The sequence below is a fragment of the Leptonotus elevatus genome, chromosome 9 (genome assembly GCF_054856555.1).
Source record: "Leptonotus elevatus isolate MCC_2025b chromosome 9, RoL_Lele_1.0, whole genome shotgun sequence".
NCBI lineage: Eukaryota > Metazoa > Chordata > Actinopteri > Syngnathiformes > Syngnathidae > Leptonotus > Leptonotus elevatus.
In genome coordinates, this window is record NC_141247.1 from 24,927,307 (window position 1) to 24,952,671 (window position 25,365).

Here is a 25,365-nt window from a genome sequence, read left to right on the forward strand (position 1 = left end):
CGCAGCTATCGTCCAGGGCGACTCGCTGGAGGAAATCTACAACAAAATCAAGCTGATCATCGAGGAGCAGTCGGGCCCGTACATCTGGATCCCGTCCCCGGAGAAGCTCTGAGCTGCTCGCCCGCCATCGCGCCGTCGCCGTCGCCACCGCCACCACCTCACATCGCTGCAGAGCCCCCCTAGCCCCTCCCCCAAAGTACCTAAAATGCCCCCCTCCCTTCACCTCTTTTTACGGCTATGTTTCATATAAAGTTTTAGTGTCATCATTCTGTTACTCTAAATGGAAACGAAAACTAAAGTCTTCTCGCCATTGATTACTGTGACTGTGCAACCCCCTGCATGAGTTTCTCAACGACATCCATTACTGACTGCAACGGAGATCCGTCTTCTCTTTTTTTCTTTTTTCTTTTTTCTTTTTTTTCCCCTTTTCTTTGTTTTTGGTCATATGAAAAACAAAAAAAAAAGGTGGGGGGGAGGAAGGGAGTCGCTCTTTTTTTTGCCAACGGACTGAAGATGGGAACGTTTCCACGAGCAGCGAAAGAAAAAGCGAGCAGTCGCAGGGGGATGAGAGACAAATCGCACCCCAGTCGGGACACTTTGTAAATGTTCATCCAATCACATTGAAAAAGACGACACGTAATTATGAGAGCTTTTTGTTTGGTCCTTTTCTTCTTTTCTTTTTTCCTTCCCCTAAAGTTGACTGGATGAACGGAGCCCTACTGACGGTACTGTTGTTTCTAGGGAATAATTATTTATCATCTCCACAGGAAGAATCCCTACATTTATATTATGACATCACAAGATGAATAAAATCCTACAGAGATTTTACTATACATATAAATATATATAAATAAATATAAATATATATATTGAGAAGCGCGCGTGAGAGACAAAGTTTTACACTTCACTAGAATGGTCCATTTGGAGGGCTTGTTAGGGTTCTTTTTCTTTGGCTTGTGCTTTTTTTTTTTTGTATGTCCTTTTTTGGGGGGGGCGGGGGGTTCTCTTGTGTCAAGGCGGGTGGGGGGGAGGTGGGTAGAGACGTGTAAGTGGGCTCTGCAAAACACCAAACTGCCTTACATCCAATACTGACTGACTACCTGTTGTCCTCCATTGAGTGCAATAGCGCCCCCACACCACAACCACTATTACTACAACAATCAACCCATCCAATTAGGATTTGCTGGCCCCTCCCCCACCCTCACCCCCCCCCCCCCCCCTCCAACTAACTCAAGAGTGTGGAGCTGCAGACCACCCTCTTACACTCTGCCTTCCAAAGAGGTTTTTTGTTTTGTTTTATTTTTCTGGTTTACTGGTCACACGGTACTGTCCTATCTGCTGCCATGGCGGCAGCCTTATAACGGGTAGAACAAGACAATTGTATTGGATGTCATGCCCATTTAAAAAAAACAAAAAAAAAACTGTTTTGGATTGTCCAAAAAACACAACACTAAAGTTGAGCCTAATTAAAACTTTGTGTAATCTATATGAATTATTCATCACGTGCTTGGACCACTGTGTATGGGAGGGGTGGGGGATTTAAAAAAAAACAACAAAAAAAAAACGAGCTCTTTGGGTTTGGGCTGAGCTCAGGAATCTGCGACGCGACAAAGTCGCCGGCGCGCACGCAAGCTTCTTCTCTAAAGTTTAACTGTGAAAGGGATCTTCTCTTCTTTTTCTTTGTTCCTCCCCCAACAGGAAGTGCCAACTCGGGCCTCCCCGGGTCCCGCCTCCCCTCGCATTTTTCTTCTTCTCCTCCTCCTTTACCAGACAAGCAGCTGCCATCACGTGTGTCTAAACGCCCTCCGCCGAGTTCAGGGAAAAACGGAATGGAACACAGCCATTTATAAACTGTTTGCAGACTGTTTCGAAGGGTGTGCGAGCTGTACAATGTAAATAAGCCCCGCCCCTCTCACGTTCCTCCAGCGTATAAACCCCGCCCTCCCTCACCTGTGCATGTGTGATTCAAATGGGACAGAATTATGTTTTATAGACCACAATTGTCAGGTAAGTCAAGATTGAAGCTATAAATTACGAACAGGACACACAAAAGTGCTGTATTGTTGCTGTTCGTCCTCACGTGACGACGGGACACTCAAAAAGGGGCGGGGGCTCACTTGTCAATACTTGTGGAATGTGTCAGGGTGTTTAGAATGAACACATCTATCTAAATATACGCATACGCTACTCACAAAAAGTTTGGGATGTTGGGCTTTAGGGGAAAATCTGAAGATGAACCTCACGTGTACACAAAATTGCAAATTCACTCTTTTGTGGATTTCTTGAAATTATTTTCCCCAAGCATTCACGTTTGTTTTTACGGGATTTTATTTTGTGATCATTATTTGTCTCACTTGATGAAATGACATCCTAGGGCTGAACGATTTTGTCATTGTGATCTTTATTTTGCAATTTTATGTGATTATTTTCTGTGGGTTCTCTTCCCATGTATTTGGAGACAAACGCAAGCAATAAATTGATCTGTATTACAATATCAGATTTAATATACATCAATGTTTTGGTCTGAGAGTTTAGGCGATGGCAAGGCTTCAACCGGTAAGGATCTCATGTAAAAAAAAAAAAAAAAGACTGGAGTCGTCACAGAAAGGCATTTAAAACACATTTTAGGTTCATGCTGAAATTTCACACCCAAGCCCGATTTCCCAAACTTGTTTGCGACGACGTCATTCTTGAAAGTTGGGAGTGGAAATCTGAGCTGACTGTTAATGAAAAAGCGCGCGCGGTACTTCAGAACCTCAGTCAGCCATGTCCAAGCCCAAAGACTTCACTCTATGCTCTTTCCATACTGAGGCTGTGATGTAAAAAAAAAAAAAAGAAAAAAAAATTAAGATGGCCACCTGTGCGTGTGCGCAACGTCATTCTATTTACTTATTGTGGGGGGGTCTTTTATGAAAGGGAATGGGGGGGGGGGTGTTCTGTTTATGGCACATGTGTGCAGTAAGTGCTTGCAAACATGAACCCTTTTGATTGTACAGTCCAGTCGTCCGTCCGTCCGTCCGTCCGTCTTCTGGTGGTTTACGGCCTGTCGGGACGCTCGAGGCCCAATCGCTCTTCCCTGTCCAAGTCACCGGGGGAACGCCGTCCTGCTATATATACAAATATAAAACAAATCTTTTTTTTGAATTTTATTCTTTTGGGAAAGGGGGTGGGGGGGGCTTGACAAGAGTTTATTTGTTTGGAAATAAAATCTGTGACTCAGTTACGACCTTGATATGTTTCTTATTCCACACAGGTGGCGCAATTAAAACAAATCAGGTGTTTACGTTCTTGTTAAATGAATATGATTTTGTTTTTCCATTTCAGCAGAAAATCTGAAATCACTCTTGCATTTGTTCGACGCTTTCTTTTTCTCTCTCCAGCAAAAAAACTTTTTAGAGTCCCCGGTTAAGTGAAGTAAAAATACATTTGACATGTTTGTGGATAATTGCAGAAAAAACTGCCAAAGTCAAAGATGGCGATTGAAAGTGTTTTTTTTTTTTTTTTGAGCCACTGGCTTGCTCGAGTTGCTCGTCCCACTTTGTCGTTTGGCAAAATGTCTCGCGCTGCAGCTTGCAGCTTGATTCGCAATATTGCAAAAAATGTGTCCTTCCAAGTTGCCCCGTGCAATCGAAAACACTTTCTTGTGAGGCAAATTGACCTGTGCCAAAAGTATAAAACTGGAAAAATGAAAATACCAAATGTCATAAAATAAACAAGATAGCCTTTTCTTTTCTTTTTATTGAAAACATTTGTAGAACAAATTTTTTTTTTTTTAATTTCTTGGCTACTTCAACATGGACACGAGAGACTAATGAGAAATGTCAAATGTGTTGTAAACACTTTTTGTGTGTGCTAATATTATACAACATGTTTTCATATCTTCCAATATGAATGTTGACAAAAACAATGACTTGAAATGAAAACAACTCTTTTGTTTTGAAAGGCTCAAACACAGCGGCTCACATGGACCCGTGACATTTTTGGTGTACTAAATAAACCAGCAGAACGGACTTCAATCTGCTTCATTCGTCTTAACGAATAACAATAATAACAATAGTAAGAAATTGTTCACGTTTTTGCTCCTTGAGTCACTTTTGAAAAACAAACACAAAGTTGCAGAACGTACGGCAAACGCGTGTTGAACAAGAACTTGCGAGCACTTTTTAGAGTGTGATGGAAAAGACTTGAATGACGCGAGCGGGTGCGAAACATCAGCGGTCCGAAAAGGGCCGTCATTCTTCCAATGACGAGGTTTTCTTTGCGTTGTCCAGCCGGTCCAGGATTTTGCTGTAGAGCTGAGACATCTGCGGACATGCAGTCAGGTGCAGAAATATTGGGACGGGGACACAAATGTCGTCTTTTGGATTCTAAACGCCACCAACGGCAGATTTGAAACGCAACAAACGTTTTGCTTTCATTTGAGGGTATGACAACAATTGGAGTATTTTTTGGAGAGCGCTTTTTCGTTTTCGTTTTTTTTGCATTGTGCGCGTTTCATGTGACCGACCCGGCCGGCCGTTGCGTAACATTGCACTTGTTTTCCGTGAAAAACTCTTTGCCTGTTTCCCGTTATTGTCCATCTGCACTGTGACGCGCCGCCCGTCTGCTGAATATGAGCGAGTGAAATTCATCCCGCCGCTTCCGTCAGCGCTCATGTCGTCAAGAAATACAAACGATATTCAGCATTTGGACGAACATCGACGTCGGCCATTTTGAAGAATCATAAGGCCGATAAAACAAATCAGCGAAGTCATTATTTACATTTTCATAGATGTGTGGGAACGCTCTACACTTTCTGTTTTTGTTTGAAAGTAAAACGAAGAGAAGTACAATTTGAATACTTTCAATATTTTGAAATTGGAGTCAACTTCATTTACTGAAGCAAACAATAGGGAGCCATTTGCTTAAGTTTGTATTTCACTTTTTGAAGACATGCTACTGGCAGATCCCGGAACTTTTTTTCCGATTTTCAAAACAAAGATGTCTATCGGCTAAGATTTTTTTTAACTTGTTCAAAAAACATATGCTTGAAAAAAAAAAAGCTGGAGATTGTATTTTTTTTTCTTAAATGTTTTATGCCCAAAAAAATGTATTTGAGTGAAAATGAATATTGTCTCCAAATATCGGTTATCGGCCTCGAAAACCCCCGTATCGGTCTACCTGTAGCTGACCGTCAAATGAAAGATTCCAAATGATTCGTGGTGCCGTCCGGAGCCCAAAAAGACGACAACGGGTAATAAAGCAGCGCTTCCGCGTGCTGAAATGCGTGCCGCTACCTGCGTCTCGTAGCTGTCTCGCGAGGGTCCCAGGTGCCGCAGCAAGCTCATGGCCAGGCCGCACCACTTCTCCGCCTCCGGGTATCTGGCCAGGCCGTAGAGCAGGATGCCCGTGTTCCAGGCGCGGGTCAGCAGCCACAGGATCTGCGTCTCCGCAAGGCCGCCGGGCTACAAAAGAGCCAGATGGGCACCGTCGGAAAAACCGAGCGGCGACGCCTTTCGGGCCCCGCTTTGCCGTCGGCAGAAATCCCGCCGCTTCTTGGAGTGGCGGCTCGTGCAATGAAAAGGAGGGGAAATGAAACGTGCGATCTCTTTCACACTTTCCAATTGGCAGGAAGGGAAGCGCTGAATGCGAGCATCCGCTCTTTCAGGGATGGCAAACTTGTTTGGCGGCCGTGCCGCATTTTCACGGCGAAAACGCTCGAATGGATCTTCACTCGCTGTGGAATGAATGTGGCGAAAAAACGAAACTAAAAAAACGCCGACCTTTGTTTGAAGATCACAATTTGTAAGAAAATATTAGAGATGGGCTCGAAACAGTCCGAGATGAGCAGCATGATGTCAAGTGATGCACTTTGATGATCTTGGATTTCACTGATTTACAAAGCGCACATGTTGTCTTATATTTGTATTTATTTAATTATTTATGACATGGGTGTCAAACTCCGGTCCTGGAGGGCCGCAGTCTTGCAGGTTTTGGAGGTGTCCCTCTTCCAACACAAGCTGATTCCAATCGTTATCAGGCTTATGCAGAACTTGCTGATGAGCTGATCATAAATCAGCTGTGTTGGAGAAGGGAAACATCCAAAACCTGCAGGACTGCAGCCCTCCAGGACCGGAGTTTGACACCTATGATATATTGAATGCTTGAGTCAAAGAGATGATTGTAAATATTAGGGCTGCTCGATTATGAAGAAAATATTCATCACGATTAATTTGGTCATAATTGAAATCATGATTACAATCATTTGGTTTTTTCGGTACAAAACAAGAAAATGTTTAAAGATGTAAAAAATATGAAGACAATTACATTTCTTTCAAACACTATAGTTCCTTTTGGACCATACAAGATTTATTAAATGAGTCATTTTCAAATTAAAAAAAGGTGCAAATACATCAATTTAAACAACTCAAAATTAGCATTAATAAACTTTTATTTGTGTTTACGACTATGCTGATTTTGTAATTGTAGTGTGGAATAATTGAAATTGTAATTGAATTTCCATTCATTGCACAGCCCTAAATATATATATATATATATATATATATATATATATATATATATATATATATATATATATATATATATATATATATATATATATATATATATATATATATAATATTCCTATGGAATATCTTTGTTTTCATTTTCACGGTAATTGTCGTGGTTATTTACCGGACGCTGCTCGTCTTAAAGCAGAACAAAGCAGCATTTGGCTTTCGTTGATTATGGCGGCACCTCTGGACAAAAGCGGTATTGTTTTCCCTTGAAAGAACCACATTTCCCATGAGGCCACGTGGGTGCATCTCATCGTGAAATCCTGCCTGCAAATATTTTCAGGCTGTAAACATGTTGAAGGTGGATTTTGACTCACGGCGGCGGCGGCGGCGATGACGGCCAGCGCCTCCTCGTAGTATTGCCAGGCCTCGTGCAGCAGGCGGGCGTCCATTTGGGAGGCGCCGCTGGGCAGCGAGAGCTTGATGAGGCTGTGGATGCACTTGCTGAGGACGACACAAACGGTGAGAGACGACGACCAGCGAGCGAGCGAGCGAGCGGCGGCCAGCGGCGGACATGCCTGCACTGCGCCGGGTCCACCTGAGCTTGTTTCTTGTGGATGGACAGCGCCACCCTCAGGGCCTTCTTGCATAGCAGGGGGAAGTGGGCTGGAGGCTCCATGGCTAACGCTGCAGAGGGCAAGAAAAGGTCGTCTGAGGTCAACAACAGAAAAGTTTCTTCGGAGGGATGCCAGGTTCATCCACTCCACTTTTTGGACACCAATTTGACATTTTTGACCCAAGGTACGAGCCACAAATATTTTGAGATTTGATTTTGTTGTGTTTTACCTGCAATGGTCTCCAGCACTTTGGCCTCCACGTTGTCCTGCTCCAAGATGGAGTCCAGCACGTTGGCCACCTCGGGGTCGTTGAGTTTGGCGCGAGCTTCAAACTCGTAGAGGAGCAGCAGCGTGTCCGTTGGGTCCTTCGGGAAGCTTCCTGTCCATGTCCACATTCGGTGTCTTCACTTGGTCGTGACCAGGGTTATTATAGTTTGGGAGTTTTCCTTTGACTTACTTTTTATTTATTTTATTTTATTTATTTATTTATTTTTTAGTTGCAACTAGTTTTCAGGGTGTTTTTTTTTTTTAAGTTTTATTTTATTTGTGAAATGCATAGTTTTAATTTAGTTTGTTAGTTTCAGTATTATTTTTCTTTTGCTTTTTTAAAAAGTGTATTACTCGTGTGCAATATTTAATAAATGACAAAAGTAACCCAATTCTTACCGAGCGTTGCATTTCGGCTGAGTTAAATGAAAAAGCAGGCGAGCCGAGCCATTGGAGGCAAAAGTCAAGCAGGCAAATTTGTTGCGTAACCCTAACCCGTCATCTGAAGGTGCTTTTCTATTGGCTGCTGCTCGATGACATCACTTAACGTATTTAATGAATAACCAAAGACTAAAACGAAGAACATTTTCGCTATAATTATAGTTAGTTTTAGTTCGTAAACATAAAATTTATTTTCTGTTAGTTTTCAACATTTTCATTTTAATTTCGTTAACGAAAATGATTTTTTTATTTTAGTTTTTGTTAACTATAACCTTGGTGGTGCCTCTCAGACACAAGTCAGACAAGTTGTGTGCTACCTGTTGCCTTGAGGGTTTTCCACACTTCTGCACATAACGCAATGTGCTCCACAGCCTGACGGAGATCTTTGGTCTGCGAGGAAACGCACAAACACCACAGTTGAAATACTCCTATAGTGTTCATTTAACTCTACCTAGTGAGTTAAAAAAAAAAAAAGCACTCTCCCCTCCCAGTGTTGATTTAACTGTGGAAAGTGTGGAGTTATAGAAACTCTGAAAAAGTGTTCAAATCAATTTAGCACTGGACTGTTTGCTGTGTAAAAGAACATTTGTAGTATTGAATGTGACTTCATTAATGGAGACGTTTGTTATATATGTCAGTCATATCAAAGCTTTTCATTGGCCCAAGACTTAAGTAGGGAGGAGTCATTTAATTTTTTTTTTTTATTATGAGGGGATTTATTGACGACTGTCCTCCAATTATGAAGCTATACACTTTTAAAAACGATATAACAAAAGTCATTGCTAATGATTTTTGCAGACACTCGAGGCAGTTTGAGGAGCACTCGCGAAAAGGTTTGGATGGCGCACAAAACCTGGTCGGCGTCAGAAGCGGTCCTGCAGAAGTCGAGAGCGGCGGCAGCGGCCATGAGCAGACACGTCTTCTGGGCCGCAAGAATGGCGCGATCGGGACGACACATCTGGGACAGCTGGACACAAAACACGACACAATCCTGCTTTGCTGCGTTGACACGTTTTCGCTTGGCAACATGTTGATGATGTTTACAAGCTTCATACTGACAACTCCATCCATCCATCCATCCATTTTCTGTACCGCTTGTCCTCACAAGGGTCGCGGGGGTTGCTGGAGCCTATCCCAGCTGGCTTCGGGCAGCAGGCGGGGTACACCCTGAACTGGTTGCCAGCCAATCGCAGGGCACACAGAGACGAACAACCATACTCGCAATCACACCTATGGACAATTTGGAGTGTCCAATTCACCTGCCATGCATGTTTTTTGGAATGTGGGAGGAAACCGGAGTACCCGGAGAAAACCCACGCAAGCACGGGGAGAACATGCAAACTCCACCCAGGAAGGCCGAAGCCCGGACTTGATCTCACAACCTTTGCACTGGGAGGCGGACGTGCTAACCAGTCAGCCACCGTGCCGCCCATACTGACAACTGTTTACAATATTTTGTTTTTCTCCCTCTTGAGGTAAAAGTTTAGATCATGTTTATTTGGAGAAGGACTAACAAAGGTTTCACAACGTGTCTTGTTTAATATCATTGCACACAACAATAAACTTACTGCGATGTGAATACCTCTGACAGCATCAAACAAAACAATGTTGTTAAAGGGGAAGTCCCCCCATTTTTGGACAACAATATGTTCTATGCAGCCCCACTAGTCTAAATATGTTTTTCTGGTTATTTTTGCCACTTGCTGTCAACTTAAGATGACATCACAGTTGCTCACCTGAGCTACATTGACATCATCTTCAGTTGACAGCAAGTATATAAAATGGCCACCCCTGAAAATGGATACAAATGTTGACTTCCACTTTAAGGTGTTGTTAAAAGATTTTTTTAATTCAAACGTCCACCGGCATTATTCATACTAAACTGCACCTGGTAAGAGAGCACAAAGAAATCCCGCATTCTGCCAGGTTTGCCTTCACACTGCAGCGCCGAGTTCCAAGCTGTGGTTGTCACAAAAACAAGGCACGGTTTAGCGTTTCTTGCCAGATTGCCATAAGCAAAGAAGGAGTTTTTTGGTACCAATCTTCCGGAACCAGTTGGCTTCCTCCGTGGACTGCTCCACTGTCAAGCCCGCCGGCCGCTGCGAAAGCTTTTGCAGCGCTGCGGCGACGGCAGACAAAAAAATGTTTGGAGCTTAGCATGTGCTGGGGACACGACGGATGTTGACGCGTGTGCGCGTACCCGTCTTTAAATAAGGCAGCAGCGCGTCCAGACTCCAGTCCCTGGAGACAAAATAGCACAAGTCAATTGGATGGCAGTGTTTCAAATCACTATTTACAGTATTCATGCACCTTTTCTCATCAGCGGGCGCTTCTATGGTGGTGAGAACAAGTCGAACCAGACACCTGGAAAAAGATCAATCGTCTTCACACTTTGAATGTATTTTGCAAAAAAAAAAAATTTTTTTTTTTATTGGGATCAACTCAACTCAAGCATCAACTCACTGAAATGTTTGAAAATTCAAAGTTGTAAGTCAACAGTAACTTTTTCAAAATGTTTGATCCTGATGATGTCATTGATGAGTTCATTCACTGCCAGTCAGTTGAAATTGATTTTTGACTTATTTAGCCGCCAATGCCGACGAATGAGTTAAATCACATCGACATGTTACAATTGTCTTCCAGACAGCAGCTGCACTGGTATCATGTCTGCCTCACGGGTTTGAGAGGTTCTGGGTCCGAGTTTTCACTTGATTGCTTTTTGATCATCACTGTTGGGCAGAATTCTCGCATCTTTCTAAACTAAGATGCAATAAATAAAAAGATGAGCTGGCAAAGCAGTTTAATATGCAGAAATGATTTTGTATGCACTTATCTTGGTGGCTGACCAGTTCCTTCTGCACCAAAACATTACAATGATCCAATTTTTGACAAAACCGGTTGACTCAAATGAACTTGGGATTTATTAGGTTTTTTCCCCTCAATATTTTCGTTCTCACCAACCTGAGAGCCTTCAGAACCAGACCTTCGTCTTTGCTGGTTTCACAGAAATTTTCCAGTACCTTCGTGGCCGTTTCCTGCTGTTTGTTCTGTCACAAGATGCAAAACATCCTCATCAGTCTTTAAAATGTCTTAAAAAGTACGTCTTACAAACTCTAGTACAAGTAGTGGTGCAAGGGATCACAAAAGTCACCGTTCAGATCGGATCACGGATTTGAGTCACGGATCGGATCAGCAAAATAAATAAATAAATAATAACATAAATAGTACTGTTTTTCCCCATAAAAAAATAAACAAATTCAAAATTTCTAATATAGCCATTTAGGATTTAGTGTCTTCATTTATCTTGTAAAACGCTTTTTCCCATTAAATAAAAAAAAATCAATCCAAAATGTCGAATATAGCCGTTTCGGATTTAGGAACACAACTTTAAGTGCAATATGAGGCAAAAACATTCTTATTTTATACATGGTACATGTGTAAAATAATGAGGCAGTAAGGGCTTAAAGTTGTGTTCCTAAAATCTAAACGGCAATGTTTGACATTTTGACTTGAATGTTTTTTTTTTTAATTGTCAAAAGTGTTTCATAAAATAAATAAAGACAAAGTTCTATTTATTTATTTTTAATAATGAAAAGACCTCAAAGTGGAATTTAAGGCACATTCCCTTCCTTGAAACAAACAAAACAAATATTGAAAAAGAATTCAAGTAAGCCAGGTATCAGCTGTCAAACTCATTTACAGCCACTCGTAGGCAAAGCTAACAGCTAGCTGCTAGCCACTTCTGTCAGAGACTTCTGCCGTATCCTACAATGACGGCCATAATTAATTCGCGGTTTCTTAGCGTCCTAAATTAACGATTGAATATTAGTTTGGTTGTGTTGATGTTGGTGGCAACTATAATGTCAATCAAAACTACGATAAAGAAATAAACGTCCATACGGGAAGTCAAGCAAGCCATCAATTCCACTAAGGCTATTTGTATTTCCGTCAATGCATTATTTGGCAAACTTTATTTTGAAGTTAGCGCCGTGTTATGTTGAGTATGTTTCAGCTTGTCTGAAGGGTGTCCACACTATGAATGCGCACTTTGTTGTTCTTTGTTATTGTTTTTTTTCTCCCACCAAACCAATCCAAACCGCGCGCGATCAGAACCACGGACGATTGCGCCACGAAGTACAAGCACAGCAACACCAAAGAAAAGGTTGCGCGCGTACGTACCTCCAAGGCGATCTGAGCGGCCCGGCAGAGGAGGTTGGACGCGGCGTTCTCAGACACGGGCCCGTCGGCTTCGGCATTCTTGGACAGACGCGCCATCGCGTCGACTGCCTTCGCAGCTAATTCGCACACAGGGCGAGATCATTCAAATGTGCTGACGGCGGGCGTGAGCGGATTTTCAAGGCAGCCACCTCGCTCCACGTCCTTCTCGTGCATGGCTATCTTGTAAATGTTGAATTGGGTGAAAATGCTGTCGGGGTCGCAGCGCTCGGCCTCCTTAATGGCGTCTTTGGCCTGAGAAACAGACAAGCGAGGACAGGAAAAGCGCACATTCCGCGATATCCTCGAAGGTCTCGCTCGAAATGTGTCTCGCTACCTTTTCCAGCTGCCTGAGTTGCAGAAAGCAAAAAGTTCTGTTCCTCTGCAGTTTGGCCAAGTTGGAGTCGATCTCTCCGGCGTGAAAGAAGCTCAGAGAGTAGTCGTACCACTGCAGCGCCTCAGAGTAGTCTGTCGCCTAAGAAGAACATCAAATGAGATCATTTTTCCTGTATGAATATTCCAACAAGAGTCGCCTCAAGGGTGATATTTAAACAAAATTAAGTACAAATACTTTGTTATTGTACTTAAGTAGATTGTTTTAATTGTCAGCTTCAGAATTTTTCTGACACTACCTACTTTTGAAAAGAGATGTGTGTATTTTCTATTCCTTTGTCAAAATAGACTTGTTACCTTTTTCTACCTGTGCAGATGACGACAGCATACAAAAAATGACCACCTGATTGAGTGAAATCGTACAAAGTGGGAGGGGAAAAAAAACGATCATCCATGGCCTAATTGAAGAAGTTCATAAAAGAGAAACTAGTTTGTGTGCGTTTTTTTTTTTCATTCTGCCAACTTTTTATCTTCTTACATCTTAGATCATTATGTTACGATTTTAGAAACTAATGCATGTGTGAGTTTGTGTGTCTAAGGTAACTTGTAACATAACTTTTTTTTGCGTGCACGTAATTCCTCTAAAGCACTTTGAGCGAGTGGCATTTTATTTATGAAAAATGCTTTATTACAAATAAAGTTTGATTGACTGATTGATGAAAATGTGAATTGCAAATAATTGACAGTAATAAATAATTTCTACTTTTTACTTTTGCACTTTAGGGTTAGTTTGAAATGTACTTAAGGGTAAATAAAAAAATAAAAAATACACCTGTACAAAATCTCAAGATTTTTGATCATCTCATGGAACAAAATATGATGTGCTACTTATAACAAGGTTTGTACCTCGACGTATTTTGCTGCTTTATCCCACAACATGGAATGAAGGCTTGCCAGGTCCTGCGGTGCCAGCAGTTTCCCCGTGTAGTGCACTGTGCGGACGAGAGCAAGAGGTTCGTCACGTGGTTCCATGTCTGAACACATATGGACGCGTGCGACGATGTGCAGCACCGTTGATGATGTCCTCGATCTTCTGCTTGCCCGGCAGCTCTTTGTCCCGGTGCAGCAGGAGCTCGACGTGCAGGACGAGGGCGGTTCCCAGGGCGGGCGACGACTCAAACTGCTGACTGGCACGTTTCAAGAACTCTAATGCTGGCGCTTCTCTGGGAGAATGCGTTGAACGCAATTGGAGCATTCATTCCATAAGATGGATATTAAGCATATTCCATGCATGAACGTTTTCCTGCCAGGTGTTCCTTACCTGTTCTCGGTCACGAGGAGCTTGACTGTACTCAGACAAACTTCAAGGGAAACGTCAGATTTCAGCATCTCGTTCAGACCTGCCGACGGGTTTCAGGGAGGGAATGTTGTGAAATCTAAAATGATGTGCAGGATTATTATTCCCGGGTATGAACTAACCTGCTGTGATGCTTTCATCGGAAGCCGCACATTTCAGGAGTATTTTGATCTTTAAGTAGAGCCCCAAAGCGTTCGCACATTCCTGACAAAACCGGCACGCTGCTTACTTACATGAAGGCTCTTGTTGTTGTTTTCCTTATGAATTCATTTTTCATATCTGACCTTGTTGGCCATGTCCACAGCCATCAGGGCCTCCTTGTGAAGCCTCTGAGCATCCCACTCCAGATACGCAGTGGCCAGGAGACGCAACACCTTGGCCTGAAGACCAGCAAAAACAGAACGGTTTGTAAAGTCTCGTTGCCGGAAAACTTCGTACAAATTCTTCACCGAGTTAAAACAAATCCATTGAAAGCGCAACAGTCCGAGAAGTCTGCGTGAGCATTATATGTGACCTTAAGGTTGAAAAGGACTGGATGGCTCAAGACAATAACTCGCTGAAAAGCCAGTTCGTGATTTCATGCACACTGTGCAGGACTGTCGTCTTACCTGGACCTGTGATTCAGGGGCATATTTCACATGACTCTTGCTGATGTCGCAGCTCTGCCTACAAAAATAAAAACGAAATTAAAAAAATACACACAAAATGAATACCCCAAATCCATTTCCACAGCATGGAATGTACAGTATGTACTTACACTCCTTTATAAAACATGATGGACTGTATATGTACCGTAGCCAGAAGGTGCAGTCTTCAAACTTTTGATGATGGTACATGTCTACTCCAAAGTTGTAGCACATCAGGGAGAGGAAGCTCGTCTGCAACAGTGAGAGAAAAAACTCAAATCATTCATTCTTAAATCCTTCCCACTGAGCATTTACCATCTGAAAAGTCCCGTAATATGTGCTGCAGGAATTTAACTGCTTTCCCCCCAGGATTTGTTGATCAACATATATTCATTTCTATTTTTTGATTCATTATTTTATTCAATGTATCAAATGCTTACAAATAATATTAAAACCAAAATATAGCTAATTTAAATGTATGTTCATTTTATTTTTGTATATAAATAATCAAAAATGAGCATCTAATAATGTATCCATTATATAATTGGTTGGTTAAAATATGTACGGTATTCATTTTAATTCCTTTATTTAAATTATTTGTTTTATGATTTATTGCAAAAAAAATAAAATAACATTCAAATAAACCATCTATATTGTACATTTTTGTATTTAATTCATTCATTTTGATCAAGATATTTACAGAACACATTGAAAATACTTTTATTGTCCAAAAAGGATTTGACTTATTTCATATACAGACCGAGACAGAATGCTGAAAGTGCATCAGCAAGTGCGGATCTTTTTTTGTTTTGTGCGAACATGTATTTGAGGCGGTCCTTTGAAAAAAAAGGTGTCCCCTGTAAAAGGAAGATGTTTATACTGTACTTGAGTGGGCAGGCGATGCAGCATGTCTTTGCAACGTTCCACGTGGTCCACGGCCTCTTGCTTATTCCCTTGAAGGACGGCCTGCAAGGAAGATAGATGGGCTGTGTTCAAATTCTTTCTCCACCGTCAATATGTTAACATTTTCTGATGAGTGCACTAAAATAAAAATCCCCAAATAGTGATTAGCCCCTTCAGATCCACATTTTTTCTGCTGGGCATTTTTTTTTTTTTACCGATTTGAACTCTTTTCCCACATAAGAACATGGGATAAAAAATTGGGGTTATCTCATGTTTTTATTTGTTGTAGTGACATCATCCAAATTAGGCGTTTTTATTGGTTTAGACAGGCAAATATGTCATCATATGCCACTGCAATCATTTAAGGGTCCGAAGGGGTTAAGGCAGAGGAAATGATGTCGCTGCTTTTGAGATCCTCAACTCATTCTCGATTCCCGAATCACAACGTAAGGCCTTTTTAGTCGATTTTGTGATCTTTATAGCAAACTATAGAATAATGCCTATTAGGCGTAGGAAATGAGTGAGCAATTTTGAACACATCCGTGATTTTAACTGAAAGTGCAACACATCTCCATTAATCCCGCTCATTGTTTCTCACTTGACATTTTGGCTGTCTGGCAAGTCGATCCTAATAACACCTCCTCAGCTGCCAAATGTGACAAGAACAAACATGGAAGGTGTCGCCACAACCCACCGATTCTGCCTGGTAGGAGATGATCCGGAGCATGTCTTTCTCCACGTCCATTTTGGATGAGTCGCTGTCCAGCGTGCCTCTGGATGTCAGCAGGCCGAACAGAGTTTCCAGGCTCTGAAGAACAGAGGACACATTGATATCAGGTCCCCACTTGCGTATATATAGTGAACCCCTGCCCTGCTATATAAGAGTTCATATTTTGCATCACCATTATATTACATATTTATGCCATTATTATGATTTTTTTTTAAGGGTTTTTAGTATACGGGTTAGTTCAACATTTTAATGTTTAATTCCCTTTGTTGTATGAGTTGTTACTCTGTGTGTGGTAAAGTAACAGTTTGAAAGTTCATGAGTTCCATAAATTTGCTAAATTCTGTTAGCATGTCAATGGCATTCCACATTATAAGTTAGCTTGATGCTCGAGGACTGCATCATTACATGGTTTGGTTTGGCAATTTTGCAGTCAACTTAAACTGGAGTTGCAAAAAGAAAAAAGCTACCACTAATTTTATCACAGTTTAAATTCGATGTAATTATTCACAATGAATTATACCCATCTATGTGAAGTTTCCTATCATTTGAACGACTTTAAAAAAATTGTCTAATTGTGACCACCTCCATCAAAACTGTAATTGTGGTTTATATGAAAAATTTGTTTTTAAATAAATGTAAGTGTGTGTTAATATTTATTTTTTAAATTGACTTTTTTGTCACCTTAATGGCCATCTTGAGGAAATGGTCCGCCACCAGTGGATTCTTGCAGTTAAGCCAGGTCCTTCCAGTTCTGCAGGCCATCTGTTAAAAAAAAACAAAGGCAAGAAAGGTTTTTATCATCTTGACTTTTTTTTTTTTTTTAAGTGGGCACAGGTGCTCACCAGGATCTGCTTTCGGATGGTGCCCTCTGGTGGGTTAACAGGATTACTGCAGTACATCAGACAACATGCAGCATGGCGCGCTGCAAAATTGGATTATTGTGATAGGACACAGCCAGTCTTAATATGCCAATTTATATCTTTACTTTGTAACCAAATATTGTAATCATAATTGTTCGTCTTGCACCTTTGGCTTTCTCACTTGTATTGATGGAGTCGCCTACATTCTTACTGACAGCCCAGTTCCACAGCTGGATGGCACACTCTTCAAGCTGCGGCATGGAGGAATTGGAACATACCTTCAGTCAGAGTATAGACGGTATCCAGGTGAAAGCTGTACATCGTCACATTTGAATCTACCTGTGCATCCACAATTTTCACATCATCTTCGAGAGCAGACACTTCAGAGACGATCATGTCAATCACCTCGCTGGAATTTGTCTGATGATTCTGAACAAGATCTGCTGTGAGCCCTGAGAACATCATCACAGGATGACAGATTTTGAACAGTAAATTAAAAGTCGAGTCGGCGTGTGTTCTGTCAAGGTCATTTGTTTGCTTGTGGCATGGTATATTGCTCAACTCATGGTATGAGAGTGACTGAGCCACTAAAAACAGTAGTGGAGGGAGGAGCTCTGGATTATGAAAAGCAGTTGTTCTTATGTTCTGTTACCTCCAATTGTTCCTGTGAGTTTTAATTTTGCATAAGTGGCAGAATGCTGGATGGCTGGTTTACAGGACATGTTTACAATAGCTAATAACTACTTAATTGTGGCAATTAAGCACAAACTATGAAAGTTAAGTTTATGTTCAAGCTGATTTAGAATCAGTATACATTATTGTTGTTTGAACATTTTGCACAGGAATAATTTTTGAATGAATGAAATGTTTGTTGGGTTTATTAGATTAAAATCGACTAAAATCTTAATCGTCCTGAATGACTGACAAAATTGAGATTTTATTTTTGGGCCATATCGCCCAGCCCTACTGTGGACCATACTAATTCATGTAACTGATAGAGTGATATACTTTTTTTTTTTTTTATCATGTGACGGAAATTGCATTACAGAGGGTAGGTGAAAAGTAACTAGGCATTAAACATTGGGAATAAAATCCATATTCCTGTTTTACATGTATTGAAACAAGCAATGTGGCGTCAACCAGTTTCCTTTACAGTCTGAGATGTAATGAACAAGAACATTTAAGTCAATAAGAAATAAGAAAATGAGTTTAAGACAATCACCATTAGACTTGTGTGTTAGGGATACTAAAAAACCTATAAGAAATTTCTAATCCCTAGTTACTTTCACAGACCCTTTATAGAGTAGTATGTTAACATTGTACTAAGTCAAAGTCAAACAATTGAACAAATTATGTATCTATCCAAGATGAATATTAGTTAAAATTCAGACAGATACTTGGAGGTAAAATGGCAATGGTGTTAATTTGCCAGTAATTATAATTGAATATCCTTATGTACATTGGTTTTTGTAAACTATTACAAACATTGACGTTTGGTTGGGCTGGAAATAAGAGAGAGTTAATTAATATTTTTTGCGTTAGTTTGTAGCTCTGATAGCTTCGTTTAGCTTTCGCTATGTTAGCCTAGCCACCTGTTAGCCAGCACGCGAATTCATTCATTTGCAAGTCGTTTCGTGCGCAATTCGCCGACTAAACGGTCTAAAATACTATCGTTGGCATAAAGACGTGCTTTCTGTCGGTGCGTATTCGATTCTTACGTGTCACAGTTGAAACAAAGCGCTCCATTTTAAGCTATCGCCACCAGGAAAAGTGTAGCCCAAGTTAGCTTAGCCCCTGACTGAGCACTACCAAGAGGCACGCGTGCCACAAGTACTGAGATGCTAGGGAAGGAAAAAAAATCGTTATATGAATTAAATTTTTATTGGTGCTTCTTAATTCGTTATAATGTACTATATATATATTGTAATATTTGTGAATAATTTATCTAGTGATTTACTAGTTTTATGTATTGCTTAAGATTTGTTTTTTTTTTTTTACTTTAATTTTTTTTTTCTTTGATGTCATGGAGACTACAAATCTGGCTAGTTTTATGTATTGCTTGCGATTTTTTTAAATGTAATTTTTTACTTTTTTTAATGTTTTTTTGATATCATAGACAGGAAACTTATTTTTTTTAATGTTTCTTTGATATCATGGACAGGAGACTACAAATCTGGCTAATTTTGTTTTTGTCTTTTTTTAAACACGTTTAACCATGTGTTTTGTGAAATTGCACTGTCCCCTTTCAAATAATAAATTGTGTGAGGTTCCACTGCAGTAGAGGAAACATGCTTATATGTCGCAATATATTTAAATGGGAATCGATTATACGTGGATTTTTGCATTTTTACCATACATGTGTTTCCAAAGTGTGTGGCCCCCCCAGTAGCGCTGATGAAAAATTGTGGGCCCCTCCATCATTTAAGTCGCCCATCTCTGACGTACAAAATACAAGCAGAACATTAGCCACACAAATTGCTGCCTGAAGCACACTATACATCTAAAACATTCATTCCATTGTGCTTCATTATTCCATGTTCTATTTTTAAAAAGGAGCATATGTTAATTTCTGTTATAAGTACTAGTAATATTACACCATAATTAAAAACAACAAAAAACAAAAACAGTCATGTGAATCTCCTGCTAGCGTTCAACCAGTTCATCCTTCAGCGTGTTTGGAGCACCGGAACAATCCAAAATAAGATACTTTAAAATGCTCCCATCGAGGCCAGCAACTTCCACCAATTGTTTCTGAGGTGACTTATCAGTTGGGAGCGTGAGGACACACAAGGAGCGTCCGCACACATATCTTTGTTTCAAATCAGGATTATACATTGACGTACGGCCCTTTCTGTTGCGCAATATGATTATTTATATGTGTTGTATTCATTTTGCTGAAGAATTTTTCTGCTGTCGATTCATTACTTACAGTACATTAAATCGATTTGTGTTACTTACTTTTATCTACAAATTGCTTTGCCTGTCTGCCAAGTTTAAAAAACAAACGTGTGCATGTTTTTTAAGGTCTGTTTATACGTTTGTGACGTCACAATAAAGGTCTTGAATCTAATTTAAATTTAATATAGGCCTAATTCCTAATTCCTAATTGTCTGGTGCATCTAAAAGATTATCCTGAGCGATTAGCATGTGGTGTGACGCGGTGTTAAAATTGATATTTTTTTCAACCTTAATCTGCTTGGAAAGCGGTCAGGGCTGACGTTTGCAAATGTTAAACTAAGATTCATTATTGCAAATTCGAGTGTGTGTGATCAACACAGAGTTGAGCCAAACCACGGACTGTTTGAAAAATTGTCTCGAAGTGTGTAAGTGTGTGCCTCACCTTATGCCCCAACTGAGGTCTTGAATCTTTAAATACACCTGATGTGAGTAATTATCTCATGTAAATGAACACAATTCCAGATGTTAACGTATTATGACATTCATGTTTTTGTGCTACAGGGAATGCGGAGTGCTGATTTGGGCGGAAAGGTGAGGGCAGGATGTTCCTATTTACAGTGCCGGCATGCTACTGTGACCGACCCGCAGCCAAGTATTAAAAGAAAACTGTCTGCAGCACATCCACACATTGAGGGGGGCAGTGCTGGACAAAAGGGAGATTATTTACATTGATATAAAAAGCACTGCGTCCTGTTCCTTAAGTTAAAAAAAAAAAAAAAAAACGTAAATAATTCCGTGGAACAGTGAAGTGCATGATTGATATTGAATTTCCTCTTAAGACAAGAATTTGTAAGTGCTGCTATCTTTAACCTGGCAAGGAAGCGTTTGATTTGATCAGAGAATGCCGCACAAAGGTCACTTAAAACAACATGCTGAAAAAATAAAGGCGATTCAAGATTTAAAGTGTTATCATATGTACATTATGTAGTCATGTTCTCCTTATCAATTGGCTTTAAGTAATCGATATCTGAACACAAGTCGTGAAGACATATCATAGGCATGTGTTTGTTTTTTTAAATCTCACGCAAAAAGTGACCAATATTTCTTTTTTTTCCCTTCCAACAACGGCATCTTACTGAGTCAGTTGTGAAACTCTTCTTTGTTTATCATGCCTGAATTATACTGCCCCCAGGTGGCCAAAGCAGGCACACAAGGAGCAAGACCATATCCACTGAATGAAAGAAAAAAAATGTGGCACAAACTGTAAACATTGTGTTCAATTCTTTAATTCTTTCCACTCAGAAGAATTAGGTCATGACTGTATGCTATTATAAAGTACAATAACACTATAAGTGCTATTCGTATTATTAATAAACCACTGGTGACAAGTAAAGCGGTACAAATATTTTTATATGAATATTTATTTTTTTGATAATATTGTGACAAGTATCATTAAGTGAGAAAGAGTGGACTGTATGAAATGTCAACTGTTAACCAAAGTGGGGGGAAATTCCTTTTGAATAAGTTGGCCCAAGCACCCACCAATTCACAAAGTTTTATGGTCCAATCATTTTAGCCTAATCCTCTTTCCACCAACTAACAAATAGCAGGGAAATCCTTCCTGGCCGAAGTCACGAAACGCAACAAAACAGCTGGAACCTAAGTTTGAAAGTTTGAAAAAAAAAAAGTCGCTGGTGTGCTGCACAACAACCGCTGTGGAACAATTCTGTTTATTTGATAGAATATGATCCACATAGCAGAATTGCAAACAAAATATTGAGAAGTGGAAAATGTACCCCAAAAAAACAAAAATAAAAGTCACACAAGGGTTGAGGAACAAACTCACGACCTTCAGCTTGGTAGACAGCCACACTACCACCTCAGTTATGCCTGTCCTTCTGTTATCTTATCTCCAAGAGGAGAACAAAAACAGCATTTTTTTCCAGATTCCAGCTGACACGTGCGATATACTAATACATAGCAGGAGCTGCGTGGCTCGGGGAGTAGATCGGCTGTCTTCCAACATGAAGGTCGTAAGTTCGTTCCTAAACCCTTCAGTGACTTTTATTTATTTATTTTTCAATTCTTTATTTTACTCTCATCAGAGTGTAAATATTACTCTAAAACTGAGTCTATTCTTTCCCACTCTAAATAGAGTCAAATTTATTACACATAATTTACTGGGTAGAAGAAAAACTCAAATTAGACATCGTGATTTACTCCTGTAATTTGTTGTTGTTTACATGTTGTTGTATGCGACTTATGCCAAAAGTGGTAAAAATAAATAACTAATACAATTAAATGAATAAAACTACCACATCTGACTTTAAAAAAAAAAAAAACCTTGCTCTTCCACTTTCTCTGCATGACATGCACACACTCATGGCCAACAATGAGGCACTCGAAAATGGCCAAGCCACTGATGTTGGCAGCAAGGCGCTTATGCAGTGGGGGAGGGGCACGTGCTCTCAGAAATGATCTCCAAACATATCGAACGTGTTTAGAAACAAGTCTCAACTCGGAATGGGGTCTTCAAACTTTGTCATATTCCCACCAGATGCTGCCGAAAGAGGATCGGCATACATCTCCATCACCCCCCTCCTCGTCCCACCCCTGCTTGTGTGTGAAGCTCGGAGGCAAATCAGTAGAGGAATGCCCCCCCCCCGCCCCCTCCCTCCAAAGTGACGTCGCGCGCTTCCTCCGTTCCACCCCCCCCCCCCCCCCAATAAAAAGGTGCCTGACGCGCGGGCTGCTCATTGTGCACACACAGGCACCGAGAGGTCGTCGTCCCTGCATGGTTCATCTTGCTCCTTTTTTTTTGCACGCCACACTCCATACAAAAAAAAAAGAAAAAAAAGAAGAAATCTCCAATTCGAGCCCCGCATCCTCTCTTGAATTCATTCATCTGTCTGTCGGTCCCGGGAGGGAGCACCTGCCCGGAGGATACGGAACCAGAAGAGCGCGAGTGAGAGCGAGGAGAGCTTCCCCCCACCCCCCCCCCCACCGGCAGAACGCGTCATGGCAGCGGGGAGAACCGCGGCTTCCTGACGCGCATCCACCTGAGGCTTCTTTTTTAGGCGCTCGTCATATTCGCAAGGTCTCCGGTTGAGGGGAACTTTTTTTGCGACACGTGCGGAATTCAGAAACTCATCATCTACTACCAGGGACTATTACTTTCCATTTTTTTTGGGGGGGGGGACTTTGTTGACGCTTTTTTTTTTGAAAAGGATGACGGTGCTGTGTGCCTGCGTCAAGCTGGCAATCATCTTGAATTGGTCGTCCCTCACGAGTGGTAAGAACAGTCTTTAAAAAAAAAAAAAAAACGTTTTATTATTATTAAATTATTATTATTATTAATCTGAAGTCATATGAAGATTTGCTCATGAACTATTCCACCATTCATGCTAAAAAATAAATAAATAAATAAAAGTTCTACAATAGTACCGGTACAGTACAAAGTGCGGAACTGCTTTTGGGTAAAAGGGTTCTTTAGCACCCAAAAACTTTATTTATTATTATTTATTTATTTGTACGTTTTAATTAGCACCCATGGATGTTGGAAAGTATCTAAAAGTGGTTCTTTGGCTTGTATGCATATAGGAAAATGTATTTTGGGTAGCTTTTAGAAGTACAATTGTTTTGCCTGAAGGCCAAATGGATACTATGAAGAAGCTTTTTTTCTTCTTTTTAAGATTGTACATAAAAAAAAACACACACACACACATAGTAAATAAAACCACGTGAAAATGATCCATTCAAATCTTCAGTGAGATGTAAAGAAACTCAAACGTTCATCTTAAAGCCTTTGTTTCTTATGTTATAAGCAGAGTCGTCTTCATTTCCTTTTGTGTCATCTCTCGCTTTGGCCTCCTTCATTTTTTTCCCCAGCGACATTTTACACTATGTCTTGTTTGTGATCTTCTTCGGATTTGTGTGGTTTCGACGACATTTCCAAGCGAAAGTCCAACGCAAGTGTCCTTGGCTTTTCACTTCTTTGCCAATCCACTAGAGGGAGCCCTGTCCCATTGTGATGTGTGCTGATTAAATTAATGCATTGCGACACTCAGCTAGGTGTCATCTTTTTTCTTGTATTTGTGCTGAGCGCAGTATTGATTGATTGATTGATTGATTGATTGATTGATTGTGGCCCCCGCTTGTTTTTTGAAGACATTTGAAATCAGCACATTCTTCACAACATGGACATGTTTGTTCCAGCAATTGTTATCAAGAGGATTCAACTCCAGATAACGTACAATATGTTTCTTCTCCACGGGCTCCTTTGCACGCCATGTCATTGTCTCTCTTCTTAGGACAATGCCAGCAATGATAAGACACGGTGTCCCAAAAAAGGTGGATGTCCTTCCACCATTTAGGGCCCAGTGAGATACACGCGCGGCGTTTACCAAACAAAAGGAAACGGTGTTCCCGCTCACACCTTACGGAACGCTGTTGTTCGGAGGACATTTCCTTCATGTCCACACACAAAAGGCGTGGGAAAGACACAAAGGAGGAAGCGGACGTTGGGGGCTGAAGGTCACGGATGTGTGTGTGTGACATGTACCTGAGCAAGGAATTCATCCTGGAACCTGGAAGCGACTCACAAGCCGTGACTGGCAACAGCCGAGAGGGAAGCGGAGCATTGTTTTGTTTTTTTTTGCACAGGAGGAGCCGCCGACTGTTAGAGCAATTAGTGAAGGAGCGGATTGAGTGCAACCGCACCGGCAGTGATGCTGATGCGTCTTGATATTTTTGCTTCCATTAGGCCAAGTTGGCCCCGGGGGGGGACTTTTGTGGCCTGCTGCGCTTTCTAATCATACATTCAAAAATGTGGCCCACGTCAAAAGGTTGGGGGGAAAAAGTTGGAAAATAGCATTTTATCAAAGTAGAATACTTGACTCATTTTGCAATTTTCTGTTTCAATTATGTTTTTAATTAATTTGATAACCATTATTTTTTATGCACACCTTTAAAAAGGCATTTTGTCACTTGCTGTCGACTGAAAATGACATCAGCAATTTACAAAGAAAAATTGCAAAATTAGTAAAGCACGGAAGAGGATTGGGGCCAGTGAAGAGACAAAAAAAAAGTTTGGCAGGATTCTCACTTTAAAGTCGGACTTTCTGAGAATTCCAACTTTATTGTCAGAATATCGGACTTTAAAGTGAGAATTCTGAGAATAAAGTGATAGTTGGGGACCTTTTCTGCTTCTTCTCCTTTTTATTACACTGTCTGCATCTACTTGCTACTAGAGTGAAGGCGGGCTGTTAAAACACCTTAAACATGATTGCTTAAAAATCTGTGATACAGTTTACTATTGTTTGTAACTGAATCTCTCTCTCTCTTTTTTTTATCACTCAAATATTTTGCTCTAAAAATGTGAGAATCGGACTTTCTATGTTGCGTCTGGCTTGCGTTTTTGATTTTCTCCTCGCTCGGGCACTTGAGATGCCGGAGTGGAAAAATGGGAGTAATGAGAGGTCATCCAAGTCCGATACAGTTCTTCATTGCTCGCCGGCAAATATAACAAAACAAGAAAAAACAACCACAACTCAAGACACTCTCCTGGCTTAGATCAAGTCGATTCCACAAGCTGTGAAGTTGAACGATCCAAATTGCTCTCC

The 25,365-nt window shown here is 40.7% G+C and overlaps 3 protein-coding genes across 20 annotated transcripts in view; 2 read left to right on the forward strand and 1 right to left on the reverse strand.

Annotated features, from left to right (window-relative positions):
• dlg3 (discs, large homolog 3 (Drosophila)) overlaps positions 1-1,486 on the forward strand; it is an 84,085-nt gene extending 82,599 nt beyond the window's left edge. For all 16 annotated transcript variants that reach the window (XM_086085414.1, XM_086085409.1, XM_086085416.1 and 13 more), the window contains one exon: positions 6-1,486. In XM_086085414.1, the coding sequence (XP_085941540.1) occupies positions 6-112 (107 nt within the window). In that variant the 3' untranslated portion in view covers positions 113-1,486. The remainder of the gene's footprint in view (positions 1-5) is intronic.
• A 2,232-nt stretch (positions 1,487-3,718) lies between these two features.
• Positions 3,719-18,675, reverse strand: tex11 (testis expressed 11). Of its 3 annotated transcripts, none has more exons than XM_086085429.1 (29): positions 18,565-18,675; positions 17,186-17,298; positions 17,028-17,097; positions 16,829-16,854; positions 16,668-16,748; positions 15,951-16,064; positions 15,239-15,319; positions 14,520-14,605; positions 14,336-14,393; positions 14,012-14,107; positions 13,850-13,931; positions 13,692-13,770; positions 13,442-13,593; positions 13,277-13,362; positions 12,375-12,512; positions 12,190-12,292; positions 12,002-12,117; positions 10,784-10,869; positions 10,133-10,186; positions 10,023-10,063; positions 9,861-9,941; positions 9,711-9,781; positions 8,676-8,789; positions 8,140-8,212; positions 7,344-7,493; positions 7,076-7,184; positions 6,875-7,001; positions 5,277-5,444; positions 3,719-4,304 (listed from the first exon to the last, which is right to left on the reverse strand). In XM_086085429.1, exons 1-29 carry the CDS (start codon positions 18,590-18,592, stop codon positions 4,233-4,235), a joined length of 2,655 nt encoding a protein of 884 aa, XP_085941555.1. In that variant the 5' UTR covers positions 18,593-18,675; the 3' UTR covers positions 3,719-4,232. The 3 variants fall into 3 exon arrangements, with proteins under 3 accessions (XP_085941555.1, XP_085941554.1, XP_085941553.1); XM_086085428.1 differs by having other exon boundaries at positions 16,829-16,908; XM_086085427.1 differs by having other exon boundaries at positions 16,829-16,908; positions 17,013-17,097.
• Positions 18,676-22,524: 3,849 nt separating this feature from the next.
• The window catches only part of kdrl (kinase insert domain receptor like), a 53,962-nt gene continuing 51,121 nt past the window's right edge, over positions 22,525-25,365 (forward strand). The window contains exon 1 of the mRNA XM_086085073.1: positions 22,525-23,036. Within this exon, the coding sequence (XP_085941199.1) occupies positions 22,973-23,036 (64 nt within the window). The 5' untranslated portion in view covers positions 22,525-22,972. The remainder of the gene's footprint in view (positions 23,037-25,365) is intronic.

What these genes read in the sequence shown, in the direction of transcription:
- tex11 (XM_086085427.1), bottom strand. Translation starts at nt 18,592, where the DNA reads ATGGAGCGCTTTGTTTCAACTGTGACAC. An exon ending in GACTGCACCTTCTGGCTACG is followed by an intron (nt 14,394 to 14,519) that starts GTACATATACAG and finishes TTATTTTTGTAG; the next exon opens with GCAGAGCTGCGACATCAGCA. An exon ending in CCCCTGAATCACAGGTCCAG is followed by an intron (nt 14,108 to 14,335) that starts GTAAGACGACAG and finishes GCTGGTCTTCAG; the next exon opens with GCCAAGGTGTTGCGTCTCCT.